Source organism: Bison bison, unplaced genomic scaffold (genome assembly GCF_000754665.1).
Source record: "Bison bison bison isolate TAMUID 2011002044 unplaced genomic scaffold, Bison_UMD1.0 scf7180017864370, whole genome shotgun sequence".
Lineage (NCBI taxonomy): Eukaryota > Metazoa > Chordata > Mammalia > Artiodactyla > Bovidae > Bison > Bison bison.
Window position 1 is genome coordinate 6300014 of NW_011494942.1, and position 18799 is coordinate 6318812.

The following is an 18799-nucleotide window of genomic DNA, read 5'->3' on the forward strand; positions in this document are numbered from 1 at the left end:
CTTTCATGCATTGGAGAAGGAAATGGCAACCCACTCCAGTGTTCTTGCCTGGAGAATCCCAGGGACTGGGGAGCCTGGTGGGCTGCCGTCTATGGGGTCGCACAGAGTCGGACACGACTGAAGCGACTTAGCAGCAGCAGCAGCATGACTCATGTAAACAAACATAATGAAAAAGTAAACTTTGAAAAGACTCTGATGCTGGGAAAGATTGAGGGCAGGAGGAGAAGGGGATGACAGAGGATGAGATGGTTGGATGGCATCACGGACTCAACAGACATGAGTTTGTGTAGGCTCCGGGAGTTGGTGATGGACAGGGAGGCCTGGCATGCTGCATGGGGTCACAAAGAGTCAGACACGACTGAGCGACTGAACTGAACTGAAACTCTCTGCTGAAATCCTTCACAAAATAAACTGACATAGAATTACATACCTCATAATAGAGATTTGGTCGATTAAAAGAAGCCGTGAAAGTAAAACATTTTTCAACGCACAATATTTTCTGAGCATCCTTCAAAACGTGACTGGTCGCTGTTGCGGTCAGTCCAATTAGTGACGCATTAGGGAACTGCCGCTTCAAGATACCAAGAGCCTTATAGTCTGGAAAAAAAAAAAAATACAGAGTAGCCCTCTTCCTATTCTTTCAGGAATTAAAAAAAGACCGATCTTTTAGGCAGATCATCAAGATGACCGTGAGTTTATTTCCACAGCCACCTGTATCTAACCTGCCACTGCAGCCTAGCCTTTGTGACAGATGGGCTTTACTCTGCTTTTATAACTGGTTCTTCAGAAACAAGCACTCTTGGCCACAGGTGGAATGCCCTGCAAAATGTCTCCAGGAAGCTAAGCACTGGTCTACACCTGCTGGACAGTGGATTCAAGAGATGGAGTGGAAGCAGTCACGGTGTTTGAATTATGGCAACAGATAAAAGATAAAAAGACCATCTGTCAAAACCCTTCTACCACAGACACCACCCAAGAGTGTTAAACTCAGACAAGAAAATGCTTGATTAGTATAGAACCCACTTCAGGGAAACTGCTCTGGGCTCCTATTTATCCTATACACCGAAATCACTAGCTATGTTGTCCTTGAGTACACCCTCAAGTAGTTCAACTATTTGAAGAAAAGTGAAGAACAAATGTTGTAGAAATGGCTCAAAGTTAAGGTCATAAAGGCTACTATAACAACAGGGAGGAGGAAGTTATCTGTTTGGAAAGTTATGAAAGCCCAGAGTCCAGAAATAAGCCCACATATATATAGTCAATAAATCTTCTACAAAGGAGCCAAGAATATATAATGGGGAAACAATAGTTTCTTCAATAAATGGTGTTGGGAACACTGGACAGACACATGCATAAAGAACAAAACTGGACCCTCATATGACACCATACACGAAAGTGAACTCTCAATGAACTACAGACTCGAATGTAAGATCTGGAACCATAAAACTCCTGGACAAAAACCAATGAGATAAGCTCCTTGACATCAGTCTTGGCAATGATTTCTTGAATCTGAGGCCAACAGCAAAAACAAAATGAAAAAAACAGGTGGGGTTGCTTCAAACTAAAATGCTTCTGTCTAGCAAAGGAAGCCATCAACATAATGAAAGGCAATCCAGGGAATGGGAAAAACATCTGCAAATCACATATCTGATAAGAGGTTAGCTAATACCCAAAATTGATAAAGAACTCATACAGCTCAATAGCAAAAAAAAAAATTGATTTTCAGATTTCTTTGCATAGAACAAGTTTGAGCAATCTGTTTTAGGCTAAGACTGTAGGATTATGCTGATGGAGCAAAGAATAAGGTTACTAAAGTATACCACAGAACTATAACATTGAGGGGTTCACTGGGTATAGATCCTGAAGTGAGTGCTGAAGATACCTAAAACGACGACTAAAAGAGACAACTTTGAAGCAGAAGCAAATTCCTCAACAGATATGAAGGAGAATCCAGAAATCAGTAAATCTTTATGGCTAAAGATGACAAAGTACAATATATACACATTTCAAAAGATAAAGGCAACTGGACGCACTACTGTGGTGGGTGGGGATTAAAGAGATTAAAGATTCTGCCTTGGCTCCTCTTGTATTAAGGCAAGAAAAAAATAAGTAATGACTACCTAAGAGGATAATTTTAATGGAAAGGATTTGCATCATGTAAAGCTGAATAAGAAAAGAGTCCCTAGCATCACGGAGTTTTCTAGGTAGAATATACATGTGTGTGTGCACTCTGTCATGTCTGACTCTTTGTGACTCCATAAACTGTAGCTCACCAGGCTCCACTGTCCATGGCATTCTCCAGGCAAGAATACTAAGTGGGTTGCCATGCCCTCCTCCAGGGATCCTCCCAACCGAGGGATCGAACCCGTGTCTCCTGCATTGGCAGGTGGATTCTTTACCACTGCAGCACCTGAGAAGCCCAGAACATACATACCAGGTCTGAAATCGTGTCCCCACTGACTACAGCAATGAACTTCATCTACAGCAATTCGGGTAAATCTCCTTGCTTCATAGGCTTTTTCTAGTCTTGACATAAACATTTTGCTTTTTGCAATTTTCTCTGGAGTCACATAAATTAGCTTTAGCTTGGAGTTTTTATTTACCATTTCAGCATGAACCCATTTCACATGCTCCTATTGAAAGGAAATATAGACACAATGATAGAACTAAGCCAGCAGAATGCAATACTCAGTGGTAAATGAAGATGCTCATTACTCAGAAGCAACAGCCTTGGGACACTATAGCAGCAGATGCTTACTTCATTAAAATTAAAATGATGTCCCAGTACTGAGCTTCATGGTAGCTGTGCTAATAGCATTTTAGTTATTTATTTACATTCAGACAGTTGATAAAAGAATAATCAATCTCACTTGACAAAAAAGAGAACACAAAAACGAATATGAAGACACTCCAAAAAGCATTTACTCCATGAAGGCATAATTCTAAATTTTTCACAATAAATGCCAAAATGTAAGCTAAATGCAGTATGGTGATAAAGACAGGTTTTATTAATTTTAATGTTATATTTGAAATCATTTCATAGATCTCATAGATCTGATTTCATAGAACAAAATTTATTCTTGATTAGATACTTTAATAATGCTATCAAATCTATTCATAATCTATTTAGATTTTACAAAGTATCTGATTCCTTATATCAAGATTTTATAATTATGAATAATTAAAATGAGATTCTATATATTATGTATTATATATAATAAGAATACATCTTAAGAGGTAACAGCTATTTGGTTCTTAGTCCTGTTGTTTTCCATAATATTTAGTACATTGGATGTTGTATTTTTCCTTCTAATCTAATTAAGGATCAAAAGAAGTGGTGAATGTGATAGAAATAGAAACTCAAAATGCCTTCATCATCCCAGGAAAGCAGTTTGTTAACTCCTCAAGATATTCCTAGTTTTGTTAAGAAATGGCGAAGTGTGTTAAATACTTCAATTAGTCTATATGTCCCAGAAATTTCAGAGGAGCAAACATCTGAGCTATCACCTGAGAAAAGGATGCTTAGTCACTCAGTCATGTCCAACTCTTTTCGATCCCTGTGGACTCTAGCCCACCAGGATCCTCTGTCCGTGGGATTTCCCAGGCAAGAATATTAGAGCGGGTTGCCATTTCCTCCTCCAGGGGATCTTCCCAAACCCAGTGGTGGAACCCCATGTCTCATACATTGGCAGACAGATTCTTTACCTCTGAGCCACCTACAATTTGAACTGCATGGGTGCACTTACATGCAGATTTTTTTCAGTAGTAAAGACTACAGTACCACATGATCCACAACTAGTTGAATCCCTGAATGTGGAAGGCTGACTGTAAGTTAAGCGCGGACTTTTGACTGTGTGGCCAGTTAGGGCCCTAACCCTCACATTGTTCAAGGGTCACTGTACTTTCCATTATTATTACTCTGTTTTTCAATTTTAAAAAAGTGCAGTATGAGAAGGCAATGTTCTCCATAGATTCATTTTTTTGAGCTAGAAAGCACTTAAAATGACACAAGAGTTTAAATAAATTAAAACTATTTGGGAAAGACTAGAAGAACCAGAACTTCTTGAAGACGTGGCTGATTTCAGGTGTGGGAAGAAATACACACAAAAAAGCATGACGTACCTTAGAAAAGAAACCAAAGACTCAAAAGCTAGGAGTTAGACCTAGGGGCCAAATTAAACAGACTCTCACTACCCAAACATGGGACTACTTCAACATAAAAAAAAGAATAACAACCATGGATGGAAAGACATCAAACATGTTAAAAATCCATAGGTTTAAAATGATACTTGAAAAAAAAAAAATGTATTGACCACCTTTGGAGAATGCTGAAAAACCAACTCTTTCCATAATACTTGACATTTCATTTCCATAATGAAACTGGTAAAGAAAGAGAAAGAACTTTCAATCTTCAAAGAATAAATAAGGAAAGGTCCTTTTCTACAGAAAAAGTCTAGCTAATTTAAGAAGTGAGAATTAGAAAACATTTTATAACCCCCTAATTAAATGGTCTAAGGTAGGCAATTATTATCAGCAGTTGTAGCCTGCCAGGCTCCTCTGTCCACGGAATTCTCCAGGCAAGAATACTGGTGTGGATTGCCGTTCCCTTCTCCAGGGGATCTTCCCGAGCCAGGGATTGAACTGGGGTCTCCTGCACTGCAGGCAGATTCTTTACCATCTGAGCCATCAGGGAAGTCCCCAAAAAAGAGAAAGAACTTTCAATCTGCAAAGAGTTAAGGAAAAAGTTCTTTTTTACAGGAAAAATCTAGCTAATTTAAGAAGTGACAATTAGAAATTACATCTTATAACCCCATAATTAAATAATGCTCTAAGGTAGGCAATTATTATCAGTGGCTACTAAAAGCCATTAAATGAAAAGCTGATCGAGAACTTGATAATTATAGAGCAGGCAGACATAAGGTGACCCCACTGATCAAACTAACATCACACACAAAAAAATAATAACCAGGTATTAAATACTTCCTGAGTGATACCAGGAGTAAGTATACTCTTACAGAAAAAAAAAAAAAAAAAAAGCCCAAATTCAGTCAACTTTTAGACTAACTAAAAGTAACAAGTGGAACAACATCACAAGGATACAATCAGGAAGACACAGAATATAGGAAACTTAAGGACCAAGAAAAAAAAAAAAAAAAACCTAAACAGTAATTTCACAGGAAACAGGAAATAAAAGGAACCTATGGACATATCAACCAATACAGCATAATGTGTGAATCTGGACCATGATTTTAAACAGATAATAACATTTGATGAGACAGAAATCTGAGTATTTTTATTTAATGGTTTTAAAGAACTAATACTAAATTTTTAGATGTGATAATGGCACTTAGTTGTATTTTTTAGTTATTTTTTTTTTTAATGTTAGAGATATATACTGAAGAAGTTACAACTGAAATGGTATGATGTCTGGGACTTGTCTCAAACAAATAAACCAAGGGTGGGCAGGGAGGGAAACTGGGAGTATACAGATGAAAAAAACTGGCCATATGTTGATAACCGTTAAAGCTACTTAACAGTTTTTATACTATTCTATTTTTGTATATTTAAAAAATTTTTAATAATATGCTTTTTAAAAGAGAACACCTGGGAAATGCTTTATTGTACAGATAAAGGTAAGAGAGTCCTTTTCCAAACAAGAAATTCCACAAGGTTGGGTATCTTGTTTCTAATTCATTTTTTGTATTTAATTATATCCCATAATCAGAAATTTTTCCTCACTGTTTTAGAATGGATACTATGAAACAAGTCAGCAAACTTCCTGTAAAGTGCTAGATAGTAAACATTAGATGTTGCAACTCTGTCCTCATGTGTGAAAACAATCAGAGGCTACATATAAAAGAACCATCATGGTTCTGTTCCAATAAAACTTTATTTATGGTCACTGAAATCTGAATCTCATATAATTTTCACACTTCACAAAATTTCACACTTTTAATTTTCACACTTAACTATTCTTGATTTTATTTTTTTGCCATGCCATATGGCATGCAGGGTCTTGGTTCCCAAACCAGGGATCAAAACTGTGCCTTCTGCAGTGGAAGTGTAGAGTCTTAACCACTGGGACTGCCAGGAAAATTACACTGCTGATTTTTTTATAACCATTTAAAACTATAGACTAATCTGAGCTCACACACCATACAAAATAAGCAGTGGGCTAGCCTGATCTATGAGTGGTGATTTTAGATTCCAACATAGTTACCAGTTTTTTCTTTTATAAGCAACTCAATTGTAGCTAAGGTTCCTACTTCACTGAAGAGTATAAATTAAAAATAAAATACAATAAAAGCCACAGGAGCATACCTTAGAACTAGAAGCATTTAACATGGTGGCTGAAATTCCTAATTGTTTCAAAACCATTAACTGGTCTTCCATAAGGGAGATCAGTGGGCAAATCACAAGGGTAAAACCTAAAAAAGAAAGAAATCCACCTTAAATTTCATACCACCACCAGAGTAAGTTTCAATTATTTACCTTCTTTACTGTAACTTGAGAAATCTGTATGTAGGTCAGGAAGGAACAGTTAGAACTGGACATGGAACATCAGGAGTTGTTCCAAATAGGAAAAGAAGTACATCAAGGCTATTTATTGTTACCCTGCTTATTTAACTTATATGCAGAGTACATCATGGGAAACGCTGGGCTGGATGAAGCACAAGCTGGAATCAAGATTGCAGGGAAAAATATCAATAACCTCAGATATGCAGATGATATCACCCTTATGGCAGAAAGCTAAGAACTAAAGAGCCTCTTGATGAAAGTGAAAGAGGAGAGTGAAAAAGTTGGCTTCAAACTCAACACTCAGAAAACTAAGATCATGCATCTGGTCCCATTGCTTCATGGCAAACAGATGAGGAAACAGTGTCAGACTTTATTTTTTGGGGCTCCAAAATCACTTCAGATGGTGACTGCAGCCATGAAATTAAAAGATGCTTGCCCCTTGGAAGAAAAGTTGTGACCAACCTAGATAGCATATTAAAAAGCAGAGACATTACTTTGCCAACAAAGGTCCGTCTAGTCAAGGCTATGGTTTTTCCAGTAGTCATGTATGGATGTGAGAGTTGGGACTATAAAGAAAGCTGAGAGCTGAAGAACTGATGCTTTTGAACTGTGATGTTGGAGAAGACTCTTGAGAGTCTCTTGGACTGCAAGGAAATCCAACCAATCCATCCTAAAAGACATCAGTCCTGAATATTCATTGGAAGGACTAATGTTGAAGCTGAAATTCCAATACTTTGGCCACCTGATGCGAAGAACTCATTGGAAAAGATCCTGATGCTGGGAAAGACTGAAGGCAGGAGGAAAAGGGTGAGATGCTTGGAGGGCATCGCTGACTCAATGGACATGAGTTTAGGTAAACTCTGGGAGTTGGTGATGGACAGGGAGGCCTGGCATGCTGCAGTCCATGGGGTCACAAAGAGTTGGACACAACTGAGAGACTGAACTGAACTGACTGTAACTTGTGGCCCTGCCCACCAATTTAGACTGATTTTCAAAGCAGCTTTAGCAATATACCACCTATTTCTTACCTTAATTTTTACAGAAAGTAAATATGAATAAATGATAAGCCAAATAGACATAAGATTATATATAGAAAACTCTCACCTTATCTAGTCTATAAAAACGTGGAGAGATATCATTTTGAACTCACTATCATACTTGACAATCAGTATTGGTAACCTCAGTAAAATTACATAAATCAAGTCATATACTATCCAGTTACATCAGGAAAAAGTTATTCCAAAGCTTTCCAAATGTGTTGTACAGAAGAAACTAACACAACAATGTAAAGCAATTATACTCTAATAAAAAGAAACAATGAAAAAAGTTCTATGATAAACTATAACAGAAAAGAATATTAAAAAAGGATGTGTGTGTGTGTGTGTGTGTGTGTGTGTGTATAAAAGTGAATCACTTTGCTGTACAGTGGAAATTAACAACACTTTAAATCACTATACTTCACTATAAAAAATGCTTTCCAGGGACTTCCCTGGTGGGTCCAGTGGTTAAGACTGTACTCCCAATGCAGGGGCCCCAGGCTTAACCCCTGGTCAGGGCAATGGAACCCATATGCCACAACTAATGATCCTGCCTGCTGCAACTAAAAAAACAAAAAAACCCAACATACTGCAGCTAAGACCAGCAGAGCCAAATAAATAAATAATTTTCTTTAAAAAAAAAAAGCTTTCCAAAGCAAACATAGCACCTTGTATCATCCAGAATGATACATGAGTACCCGTCCACTTACTGCACAAGATTAATTCAGTCTGAGCAGAAATCAGTTAACAGTTTCTTGACTGACTCAAGTTCTGGTAATAAATCCCCTTTCTGTGAGAACTGAAATTGTTCACAGCTAAGAGAGCTATTTAGATCGCTAAAATCTCGCGGTCTTAGGTTTCCATAGTTTGTTCCTTAAAACAACCTGGGGCAGAGAGCAGACCAGTTTAAAAAACATATTCAGATTAAGACATTATCATGGATTTCACGCTCTCAACTAGTCCTCTTTGCTGTATTCTCACTTTCTCCCTCTTTACTGGTACCTTCTCATTGTATTTAAATATGGTCAGTTCAGTTCAGTCATGTCAGACTCTTTGCGACCCCATGGACTGCAGCATGCCAGGCTTCCTTGTCCATCACCAACTTCTGGAGCTTGCTCAAACTCATGTCTATCAAGTCAGTGATGCCATCCAACCATCTCATTTTCTGTCATCCCCTTCTCCTCCCACCTTCAATATTTCCCAGCATCAGGGTCTTTTCAAATGAGTCAGCTCTTCCCATCAGGTGGCCAAAGGTTGGAGTTTCAGCTTCAGCATCAGTCCTTCCAATGAATATTCAGGACTGATTTCCTTCAGGATTGACTGGTCTGATTCCTTTTCTAGGGCTTTTTCTCCTACAACATGCTTTTCAAGGATGTTTCAGGAATCAGATAAAAGAATGAACTACTCTCAGTCTTTAACATATCCTCTGTAAGTGAACACTTAAATATCTATTCATGCGTGCGCTCAGTTGTGTCCGACTCTGTACAACCCCATGGACTGTAGCCCTCCAGGCTCCTCTGTCCATGGAATTTTCCAGGCAAGAATACTGGAGTGGGTTGCCAGTTCCTTCTCCATTAAATGTCTATTAGTGGAGAGACAAACAAAAAATGCACTTGATTTTGGCAAATACACTATAGAGATATTTTTTTAAGACTTCAAAATATATTCATAGAAATGATGTTTCTTCACCTTAAAATTAATGTTTATTAATACCCACCATCTGAACACAATGCTGGTAACTGGTAACATAAGCTCTTTCCCCCTCCTGTAGGCATAACGAGAAATACCTCCTTTCCAGACATTGTGACGTTAATAGTTTCTAGCTGAAGTGGCCTGAACTTCTGCAGTTTAAAGACATTTTGTAGAACATCTTTAACTTTACCAGACCATGGAAAATCTAGAAAGAGAATAATAAGTAGAACTATTTAAGATTATAATGAGACACAAATGTGAATGGCTGCTTCTATAATAGAGAAGAATCAGATCAATATATATAAGACTTTTAATACTATGGATAATTTAATGTTTATAATAATAATTTTGAGATCAGTTTAACTCATGAAGCTAAGCAAACCAAATTTAATGATATATCATAAGAAAAAATATATCAGAATAAAATGACAACATTTGCCAGTGAGAAATAAACTACAGAGGAGAAAGGAGCAAGGTCAGGTACTTGATAAATATTCTGAGTGTTGGTCAGGGAATTCACAGTATCAGAAACCTCAAATACCATGAACCAAAGTTAACAATTATATGGACTTTTTGGTGTCAATATCTTGTTTAAAAAGTGGACAACAAAGCTCAGAAAGCACTGCAATTCTGTCAAGAATTACAGTATTCTAAACTAATGATAAACAAGATGTTTGGCAAGATCCTCAATCAAGGAAGATTTATTCACTAGGGCAGGGGAATGAACTAGACTTTGATGAGGAGTTTGAATTTTTTTCTTGTTTAATTTCTTCTCATTACCACCAAGAAAATTGAGTTAAATAAACATCTTTCTCCAAGCAAATATGTTTCCAATATGTCAGAAACATATTTGGTCTGAATAATAAAGGCTTTCATTTTAAAAGGACGTGGGTAAAGGCTGGTCTGCCTAGTAGTTCCCTTGCCACCTAAGGAATGGCTAGTTTCACTTCTAAACTACTAAAAAGCACTGACCCAGACACAACGATTCAATTCCAGTTCAAAGAAACGAGAGGAAACAAAACTTGCAAAGAAAAAAAAAAGAGAGCAAACCTTCTTTATTCCAAGAGGCAGGTGAAGAATCACATTCACTGCTCTCCCCAGCATCGGAATCCTCTAAACACAGCTTTATTCTCTTCGTTAGTACGTTTTTTTTCTGAATGAGCTCCTGCTGCCTTTCCAGAAGTTCCTGGATTTGAATGTCTACTGCATGTAGCTCACTTGTTATAGAATCTAGTTCCTCACTCAGAGCTACAAGGGAAGAAAAAAGATACGATGACCAGACAGAATTAATCACAATTTCAGGTTTCCTTATGATTGATTTTCTTGGTATTCCTCACTATCAACTGTATAAACTTACAGTAGTCTAGAAGAGTGGTTCAGTGCATGTTTTGGAGCCACCCAGACAGGAGGTATATCTTAGGTCTTCCTCTCACTGGCTGAGCGACCTCAGGCTAAGTACCTTATACTTAACTGAGCCTCAAAATCCCTATCTGTAAAGTGGGGATAATACCTAGCTTTCACAGTATTGCTATAAAAAATTAAATGAGACAGAATTTTGAAAGTTCTTAACACAGTACCTGGTACACAGTTAAGCATTTAATAAAAAACAATTATTAATTTTACCATGGTGTGCTTCCCTGGTGGCTCAGGAGTAAAGAATCCACCTGCCAATGCAAGAGACATGGGTTCAATCCCTGGGTTGGGCAAATCCCCTAAAAAAGGAAACAGCAAACCACTCTAGTATTCTTGCCTGGATAGAGGAGCCTGGTGGGCTACAGTCCATATGGTCACAAAAGAGTCAGACATAACAGAGCGACTAAACAATAACAAAAATCATGTTGGAGGCCAGTGGTCCAACAATCTTCTAAATGACTTCAGTAAAATGACTAGACTTTAAAGCAAGAGGAAGTTACCTAAAAGTGATCCCCTAACTACTTAGCTATCATTTACAAAAACGTTTGTATTTGGGTTCATACTGTGACATGGTAAGGAGCTGGTGATTATAAACAAGATGACGTATCAGTAAAAAGAGAAATCAAGTGTGCTACTAAAATTGGCATTACAAGGGCAGCATGATAATTTATAAAGAAGCCTTAACATATGATACTAGACAATCCAAATATTAAAGTCAAAATGAGATTTCCTTTTACATCAGTGGAAGCTAGAAAATTTTACAGACATCCTTGCTGCTTTCTAAAACATCTGCCTGCTTTAATCAGTGTCCAGTTCTAATGTCTTCCCATGAGATAAAATCTTATGGTTATGATTTAAAATAGGATGCTCTAGTGTTTCTGTATTGTATCAAATGCTTGTGTGATCCAGGTTTAGGGCCGGCCACCAGTGACATCTGTCTGAGATTTGGAAGGTGGAAATGAAACAGAAGCCAGGTTTACAGTCGACATAAGGTCGGGCGCTGCTGCAGCTCACCTTGTGGCTGATGTGCTGGCTCACCTTGGCCGACAGGGGGCAAAAGTCAGTTCCTCTTGTTGTGCTCAGTCATGTCTGACTCTGTCACCCCATGGACTGCATGCAGCCTGCCAGGCTCCTCTCCACTCTCCAGGTAAGAATCCTGAAGTAGGTTGTTATTCCCTTCTCCAGGGGATCTCCCCCAACCCAGGAACTGAAGCTGGGTCACCTGCACACAGGCTGACTCTTTACAGTCTGAGCCACCAGGGAAGCCCAACAATACACAATAGTGAATGAAGCCAAATTTATTGGTGTGGATTCAATAAGAAATTCTGAATTTAGTACACTAAATATAGTGGCCAGGAGTGGCTCTAATTCTTTACTTAGCTGACCCCAAAGATGAATATCAGAAAGTTGGGATGGAATGACACAGGGGTAGGTGCCAATGAAATGGAAAGGCTAGAACTTTCTGGGTATACACTAAAGGAGAGGAACTCGGAGCTTAGGGAGATGGGAGTGCTAGAGTGGTTGATCATCCACTCTCCTGCGATCACCCAGGAGGATCCAGGAGACCCTCCTTTTCCCAAGCCTGTAAGAAATGCATTCATGAGGGGAATGAATCCCTGAAGAGGTCTGGGTTGGCTGTTCTCTGTAAGCCAGGAATGACCATGGGAAGTACTGCCTTTCAACTAGACAACCTGAATGATGATTTCTAAGACACAGGGGCTAATTGTCAGCAATTCAATTCATGACCAAAGGAAAGGCAGATGTGGTTCCCAAAATGGGCAACAGAAAGTGAAAGTGTTAGTCGCTCAGTCGTTTCCTATTCTTTGTGACCCCATGGAGCCTGCCAGGCTCCTCTGTCCATGGGATTTCCCAGGCAAGAATATTGGAGTGGGTTGCCATTCACTTCTCCAAAGAATCTTTCCAATCCGGAGATGGAATCCAGGTCTCCTGTACTGCAGGTAGATTCTTTACCATCTGAGCCACCAGAGAAACCCAAAGGGCAATAACCAGAAGTAACAATTAGAACAGTCTGACTTAAAGACAACTTTGGCACTGGCTAGGTGATCATGAAGTCTGAAATAGAAATAGATTACATGATCTGTACAGGCAGTATACAAAGGCCTGATTCTGGTGAACACGTCTGATTTGAATTACCACCAAAGAATCATAGTCCTTCAACCAGTGCCCAGAAATGAGCCAATTTATAGATCCAAAGCTCCTTATGTAAAGTAGAGGTTGGGGCTCTTTGAAAAAGGACCCTCATATACAGCTAAAACTTCATGCAATAAATCTTACCACTATCCTTCTCCAGAGAAACTTCAGGTAATTGTGTACTGGGAAAAGGAAAATAACTTCTCAGAAGTTCCTGGACAGCGACTGTAATCTGACAATTCCTGGAGAACTATAATGCCATGATGACCCACCAGTTAGAGTGTGGACTGAACTTGGGCAAAACAGATGATAAATGCCGTTCTGCTCAGGCGCATCACGCAAGGAGCTAGGAGGTCTCTCTGCTTACCTCCCCAGCTCCAGGAGGTGCAATTAGAACAGATACCCCCAGGTGGCGCTAGTGGTAAAGAACTCGCCTGCCAGTGCAGGAGACACAGAAGTGTTCCACAGGTTCCATCCCTGGGTGGTGAAGAATCCCTTGGTGGAGGGCATGGCAACCCAATTCAGTATTCCTGCCTGGAGAATCCCAGGGACTGATGAGCCTGGCCGGCTACAGTCCATAGGGTCACAGAGTCAGAGATGACTGAGGCAACCTGGCATGCGTGCATTCAACAACTGGCTGGTTTCCTGACCTAAGAGTAAGGACTATTATGGTAGGAAGGATCAAGTGGAAGGCAGTAAAAAGAGTGCTTACTACCAGAACAGTGAATAGTGCTGTTCCTCACACAGCCAGGACTCATGGGCCTGGGAAACAGGGCTGGAAACATGGCTCCTATTACTGTTAGTGATCCACTAGTGAAATGTTTGCTTCCCATCCCTGAAACTTTGGACTCTGCTAGTCTAGAGGTTGCCCAGTTAGAACTGCTTCTACCAGGGGAAAAAGCAATGGTTCCATTTAACTGTAAGTTGATTACCACTTGGCCAGTTTGGGTTCCCATGGCCAGGAAACTAAAAGGCAAAGAAAGGGGTTACTGCACTGGCTGGGGCAAATGATCCTGACTATTAAAGGAAACTGGACTGCTATGACACTGCAGAGGTGAGGAGCCGTGTGTCTCGAGTGTGGGGGATCCTCCAGGGCAGTGGTCCCCAACCATTCTGGTACCAGGGACCGGTTTCATGGAAGACAGTTTTTCCAAGGACCAGGGTGGGGTGGGGGAGGGTATGGTTTCAGGATGATTCAGTGTATTACATTTATTGTGCACATTATTTCTGTTATTATTACATCAGCTCTACCTCATCATCAGGCATTAGATCCCAGACGCTGGGGACTCCTGCTCTAGGGTTATCTTTTGGTATTCCCACATCCCCTGCTTAGAATTAATGGAAAACCACAAAAACCCATTACAAGCAAACTGCTAAGGCAAATCCCACCAGGCAAGGCCCCATGACCAGGTGAGCTGTTTGCTGAGAACAAAGGGATACGGAAAGTTGAAAAGGCAGTTATAAAATAACAGGTATAACCACATGATCAGGTGAGACCCAAGAACTGGAATAGCTATTAAGCATTTCTCCTTTATTTTGACATTCCTGTAGAAGCCAATTTTGGATTTCTCTTGTTGATGGTTAGTTAGTTGATGAATGGATGGACAGACTGACCTTCTGGCTCCCATTCCCCTAAATCCTAAAATAATAGGTGTTAATAGTCACTAACTTTGTATCTCAGGATTTAAGTTAGAAGATTATCAAGGAGGATGTGATTGAGCAAGAAGAGGAATGAGCACCATCCAAAGATGAATAAAGAGAATTCCTGTCCTCTTCAGGGGAGAGGATCAGCATGCATTTGTTTGGACAAGAGAGAGCTGTGTCAACTTGGGGAGCCAGAGCTTTAGGAGGTGGAAGTGAAGCAGTAGCTATATTTTCCATATTTAAGAAGGGCAGTGCAAGGTCAGGTCTGGTGACCTCTCCGGCATGGGGCAGCAGCTGGGCCCATGATTCTAGCTGCTGCTAGATATCCTTGGGGAAACAGAGGTGCCTGCAGTTCCTCTGGATCCTGTTGGTTCTCCTCCTTGGGCTTCTCTGAACACTCAGCCAGATGGTGTGCGACTCAACAGGGAAGGACGCCAGCACTTTGACAGGTGCTGCCTCACCTAAACTGGAGGCTTTGAGGCAACCAGAGACTGGTCCAGGTTCTGGTGAGATTCATCTTCACAGGCAGCATTCTGTTTGGGCAATCCCCTTGGCAGAAGCATCTTCTCTTCCTATCTACTGGCACCACCGATGCCAGGCCCACCAACAGACACAAAGAAAGACCCTAAACACTTCCCAAATTCCCACCAAGAATTCCTACAGTCAATCCCTCTTATCACTCACAGTGCTTCTGCTTCTTTCATTGAATCCCACCTAACAGAGATAATGTCAACCTGTGCTACAAAGTCAGTATCACTGCACCCTGGACAAAGTCCTGATTGACTCAGAATATAAGAGAGTAGAGCTAGTTGTAAAAAATCAGGGTCTTTTAATATTTTTGTTCAAAACTATAACCATCTCTAATGCCAGCTTGGACAACACATGACCTTTATGATGAGAGATGAGATTGAAAAGGGAAGGATTTCAATCATTCATCATGAAGAGGGCTTATTACCATATCTCAAGAGCACACAGCATCGAGCAGGGATCCTGCTCCTAAGCTTACAGCTGAAACAAGGGAGGTACCATTCTTCAGAAGCAGGACAGTTTCTAGCGATCTCCCATACTGAAGGCCACAGTGAAAAGGAAGTGATTTACCACTTCCTTTGGGAATCACCAAATCCAACTCAACAAACTATCTGAAGGCAATTTCAGAGGCATTTCAAATACAGGTCGACAAGTGGGTAGAACAATAGAAGAGGTGGGTTATTTGAACAGGGTGAAATATTCTAAAAGCAATGATTTAAAGTAATCATCTCTTCTTAAATAAAATTGATCTATGGCATTATTCGGTTATTTTAAAATCATATCCCAGGGACTTCCCTGGTCATCCACAACAAGTTGAGAGTTTGCCTGCCAATGCAGGGCACACAGGTTTGATCCCTGGTCTGGGAAAATTCCACACACCTAGGGGTAACTAAGCCCACGCGCCACAACTACCGAGCCCGCGCTCCAGGGCCTGGGAGCCACAGCAAGAGAAGCCACCACAGTGAGAAGACCGCATACCACAGTGAAGAGTAGCCCCTGCTGGCCACAACTGGAGAAAGCCCTGTGCAGCAACGAAGACCCAGTGCAGCCATAGATAAATAAATAAACAACTTTTAAAACATCATATCCTACTGAGAAAGAGTAAAGTCTTACTAAATAGAATAACTCACTGATATGATCCAAAAATAACTATTTCAACTGAGGTAAGGTTTGGTTCGGTTCAGTTCAGTTCAGTCGCTCAGTTGTGTCCAACTCTTTGCGACCCCGTGGACTGCAGCACGCCAGGCTTCCCTGTCCATCACCAACTCCCGGAGTCCACCCAAACCCACGTCCATCGAGTCAGTGATGCCATCCAACCATCTCATCCTCTGTCATCCCCTTCTCCTCCTGCCCTCAATCTTTCCCAGAATCAGGGTCTTTTCAAATCAGTCAGTTCTTCACATCAGGTAGCCAAAGTATTGGAGTTTCAGCTTCAACATCAGTCCTTCCAATGAACTGATCTCCTTTAGGATGGACTGGTTGGATCTCCTTGCAGTCCAAGGGACTCTCAAGAGTCTTCTCCAACACCACAGTTCAAAAGCATCAATTCTTTGGCACTCAGCTTTCTTTATAGTCCAACTCTCACATCCATACATGACTACTGGAAAAACCATAGCTTTGACTAGATGGACTTTTGTTGGCAAAGTAATGTCGCTGCTTTTTAATATGCTGTCTAGGTTGGTCATAACTTTCCTTCCAAGAAGTAAGTGTCTTTTAATTTCATGGCTGCAGTCACCATCTACAGTAAGGTTTAGTAACATCTATGAAACCCACACTTTTGTCTCTTAGTGAAGAATACCTGGGTTAGCATTTAATATAACTTCAATTGTTATCATTTATTATTAGCCCTTAGGCTATTAGTATGAATCATTAAGCTGTGAGAGATGAAGACAAAATCTATGTCACTACTTTTTTCACATTTATATTTAAATAAATTGTAAAGTTTTGGGGTGTGGAGAAGAGGATTCCATACTTAAGAAAACCATTCCTATAAAGTTTGTTAAGAACCTAGACTTGGTACTCCACTGTCAGTGCTAAGGTCATATTTACTATATCCTACAAAGAACAGGAAAATAACCATAGAATAAGTTCCTCCCTCTTACCATCCACCTCTTAACTGAATAAACAGCAAAACTTCACTAATAAGCACAAAAGAATCTGGTCAAGTTTATAAAAACAAACAATGTGAGGAAATACATCAAAATACCAAGAATAGGTGCCTGGAAAAGGTAAAACAGATGTCTTTCTTTTATATTTTAAAAATATTTCAAATAACACCACTTTGGAACTTATCTTAAAGAAATAATCAAAGAAGTACACAAACCTTTTGATTCAAAGATGTCCAATGCAACTTTTTTTATATTTTAAAAGTAAAGACAGCCTAAAAGTTCAAAACCAACACTCAAAGTGTTAATTCTTTAATGCCACTATAAAACAACAAAATACAGAGCAGTATTAAAAACAATATTGACAACATAAAATTTACAGTATGTCTATATTCTTTATCTACATTGTGTTTTTAAGAATCACATTACCAAACATTATGTAAAAAATATGAAACTTTTTGTTGAAAATAATACATCTAAATGGTACAGTATTAATTTTAGTAGTAACATTATTAGTGATTTACACTTTCTACTTTATAATTTTCTTAGGTTCCTAAAACACTATCAAAAAACATATCAGTCCTTGGAACTTTTATGTATTGCATGGTGGGAATGTAAAATTGTGTAGCCACTATGGAAAACAGTATGGTAGTTCCTCAAAAAATTAAACACAGAAATGTTATCCAGCAATTCCACTTGTAGGTATGGTGGTGGTTTAGTCACTAAGTCATGTCCGACTCTTGCAACCCCATGGACTGTAGCCTGCCAGGGTCCTCTGTCCATGTGATTCTCCTGGCAAGAATACTGGAGTGGGTTGCTATTTCCCTCTACAGGGGATCTGCCCGACTCAGAAATAGAACCTGGGTTTCTTGCACGGCAGGAGAATTCTTTACCGACTGAGCTATGAGGGAAGCCCACTTGCAGGTATATACACCCAAAAACTGGAAGCAGAGGCTCAAACAGATGTTTGTACACCAATGTTCGTAGCTGCATTATTCACAGAAACTGAAAAGGGAAATAATTCAAATGTCCCCTGACAAACAAGTGGATAAACAGAATGTGGTATATCCATACAGTGGAATATTACTTAGCCTTAAAAAGATACATGGTACCCAACGGATGAACCTCAAAGACAACACAAAAGGACAAATATTGTATGATTCCACTTCTATGCTGCTGCTGCTGCTGCTGCTGCTGCTGCTAAGTCGCTTCAGTCGTGTCCGACTCTGTGCGACCCCATAGACGGCAGCCCACCAGGCTCCCCCATCCCTGGGATTCTCCAGGCAAGAACACTGGAGTGGGTTGCCATTTCCTTCTCCAGTGTATAAAAGTGAAAAGTGAAAGTGAAGTCGCTTGGGCGTGTCGGACTCTTAGATACCCCATGGACTGCGGCCTACCAGGCTCCTCCATCCATGGGATTTTCCAGGCAAGAGTACTGGAGTGGGGTGCCATTGCCTTCTCCACTTCTATGAGGTACCTAGAAAGGTCAAAGTCCCAGATAGAAAGCAGAATGATGTTACCAGGGGCTGCAGGGAAGTGGGGGAGTAGAAGTTATTGTTCACTGGGTACACTGTTGCATTGACCATCTTTGAATCAAGAGCTTTATGTACTTCTTCCACTATTTCCTTAAGGTAAGTTCCTAAGTGGTGTTATTTAAAATACTTTCAAAGTATAAAAGAAAGACATCCATGTTTACCTTTTCCAGGCACC

The 18799-nt window shown here is 39.9% G+C and overlaps 1 protein-coding gene across 2 annotated transcripts in view; it reads right to left on the reverse strand.

Moving 5' to 3' along the window:
* RECQL (RecQ helicase-like) overlaps positions 1-18799 on the reverse strand; it is a 32739-nt gene that overhangs the window by 9771 nt on the left and 4169 nt on the right. Inside the window, exons 3-8 of one of the 2 annotated variants that reach the window (XM_010855940.1) lie at positions 10872-10912; positions 10299-10496; positions 9274-9453; positions 6322-6428; positions 2435-2633; positions 431-597 (exon numbers count right to left, since the gene is read on the reverse strand). In XM_010855940.1, coding sequence (XP_010854242.1) covers positions 431-597; positions 2435-2633; positions 6322-6428; positions 9274-9358 — 558 coding nt within the window. In that variant the 5' untranslated portion in view covers positions 9359-9453; positions 10299-10496; positions 10872-10912. The remainder of the gene's footprint in view (positions 1-430; positions 598-2434; positions 2634-6321; positions 6429-9273; positions 9454-10298; positions 10497-10871; positions 10913-18799) is intronic. The other variant, XM_010855939.1, reaches the window with a different exon arrangement.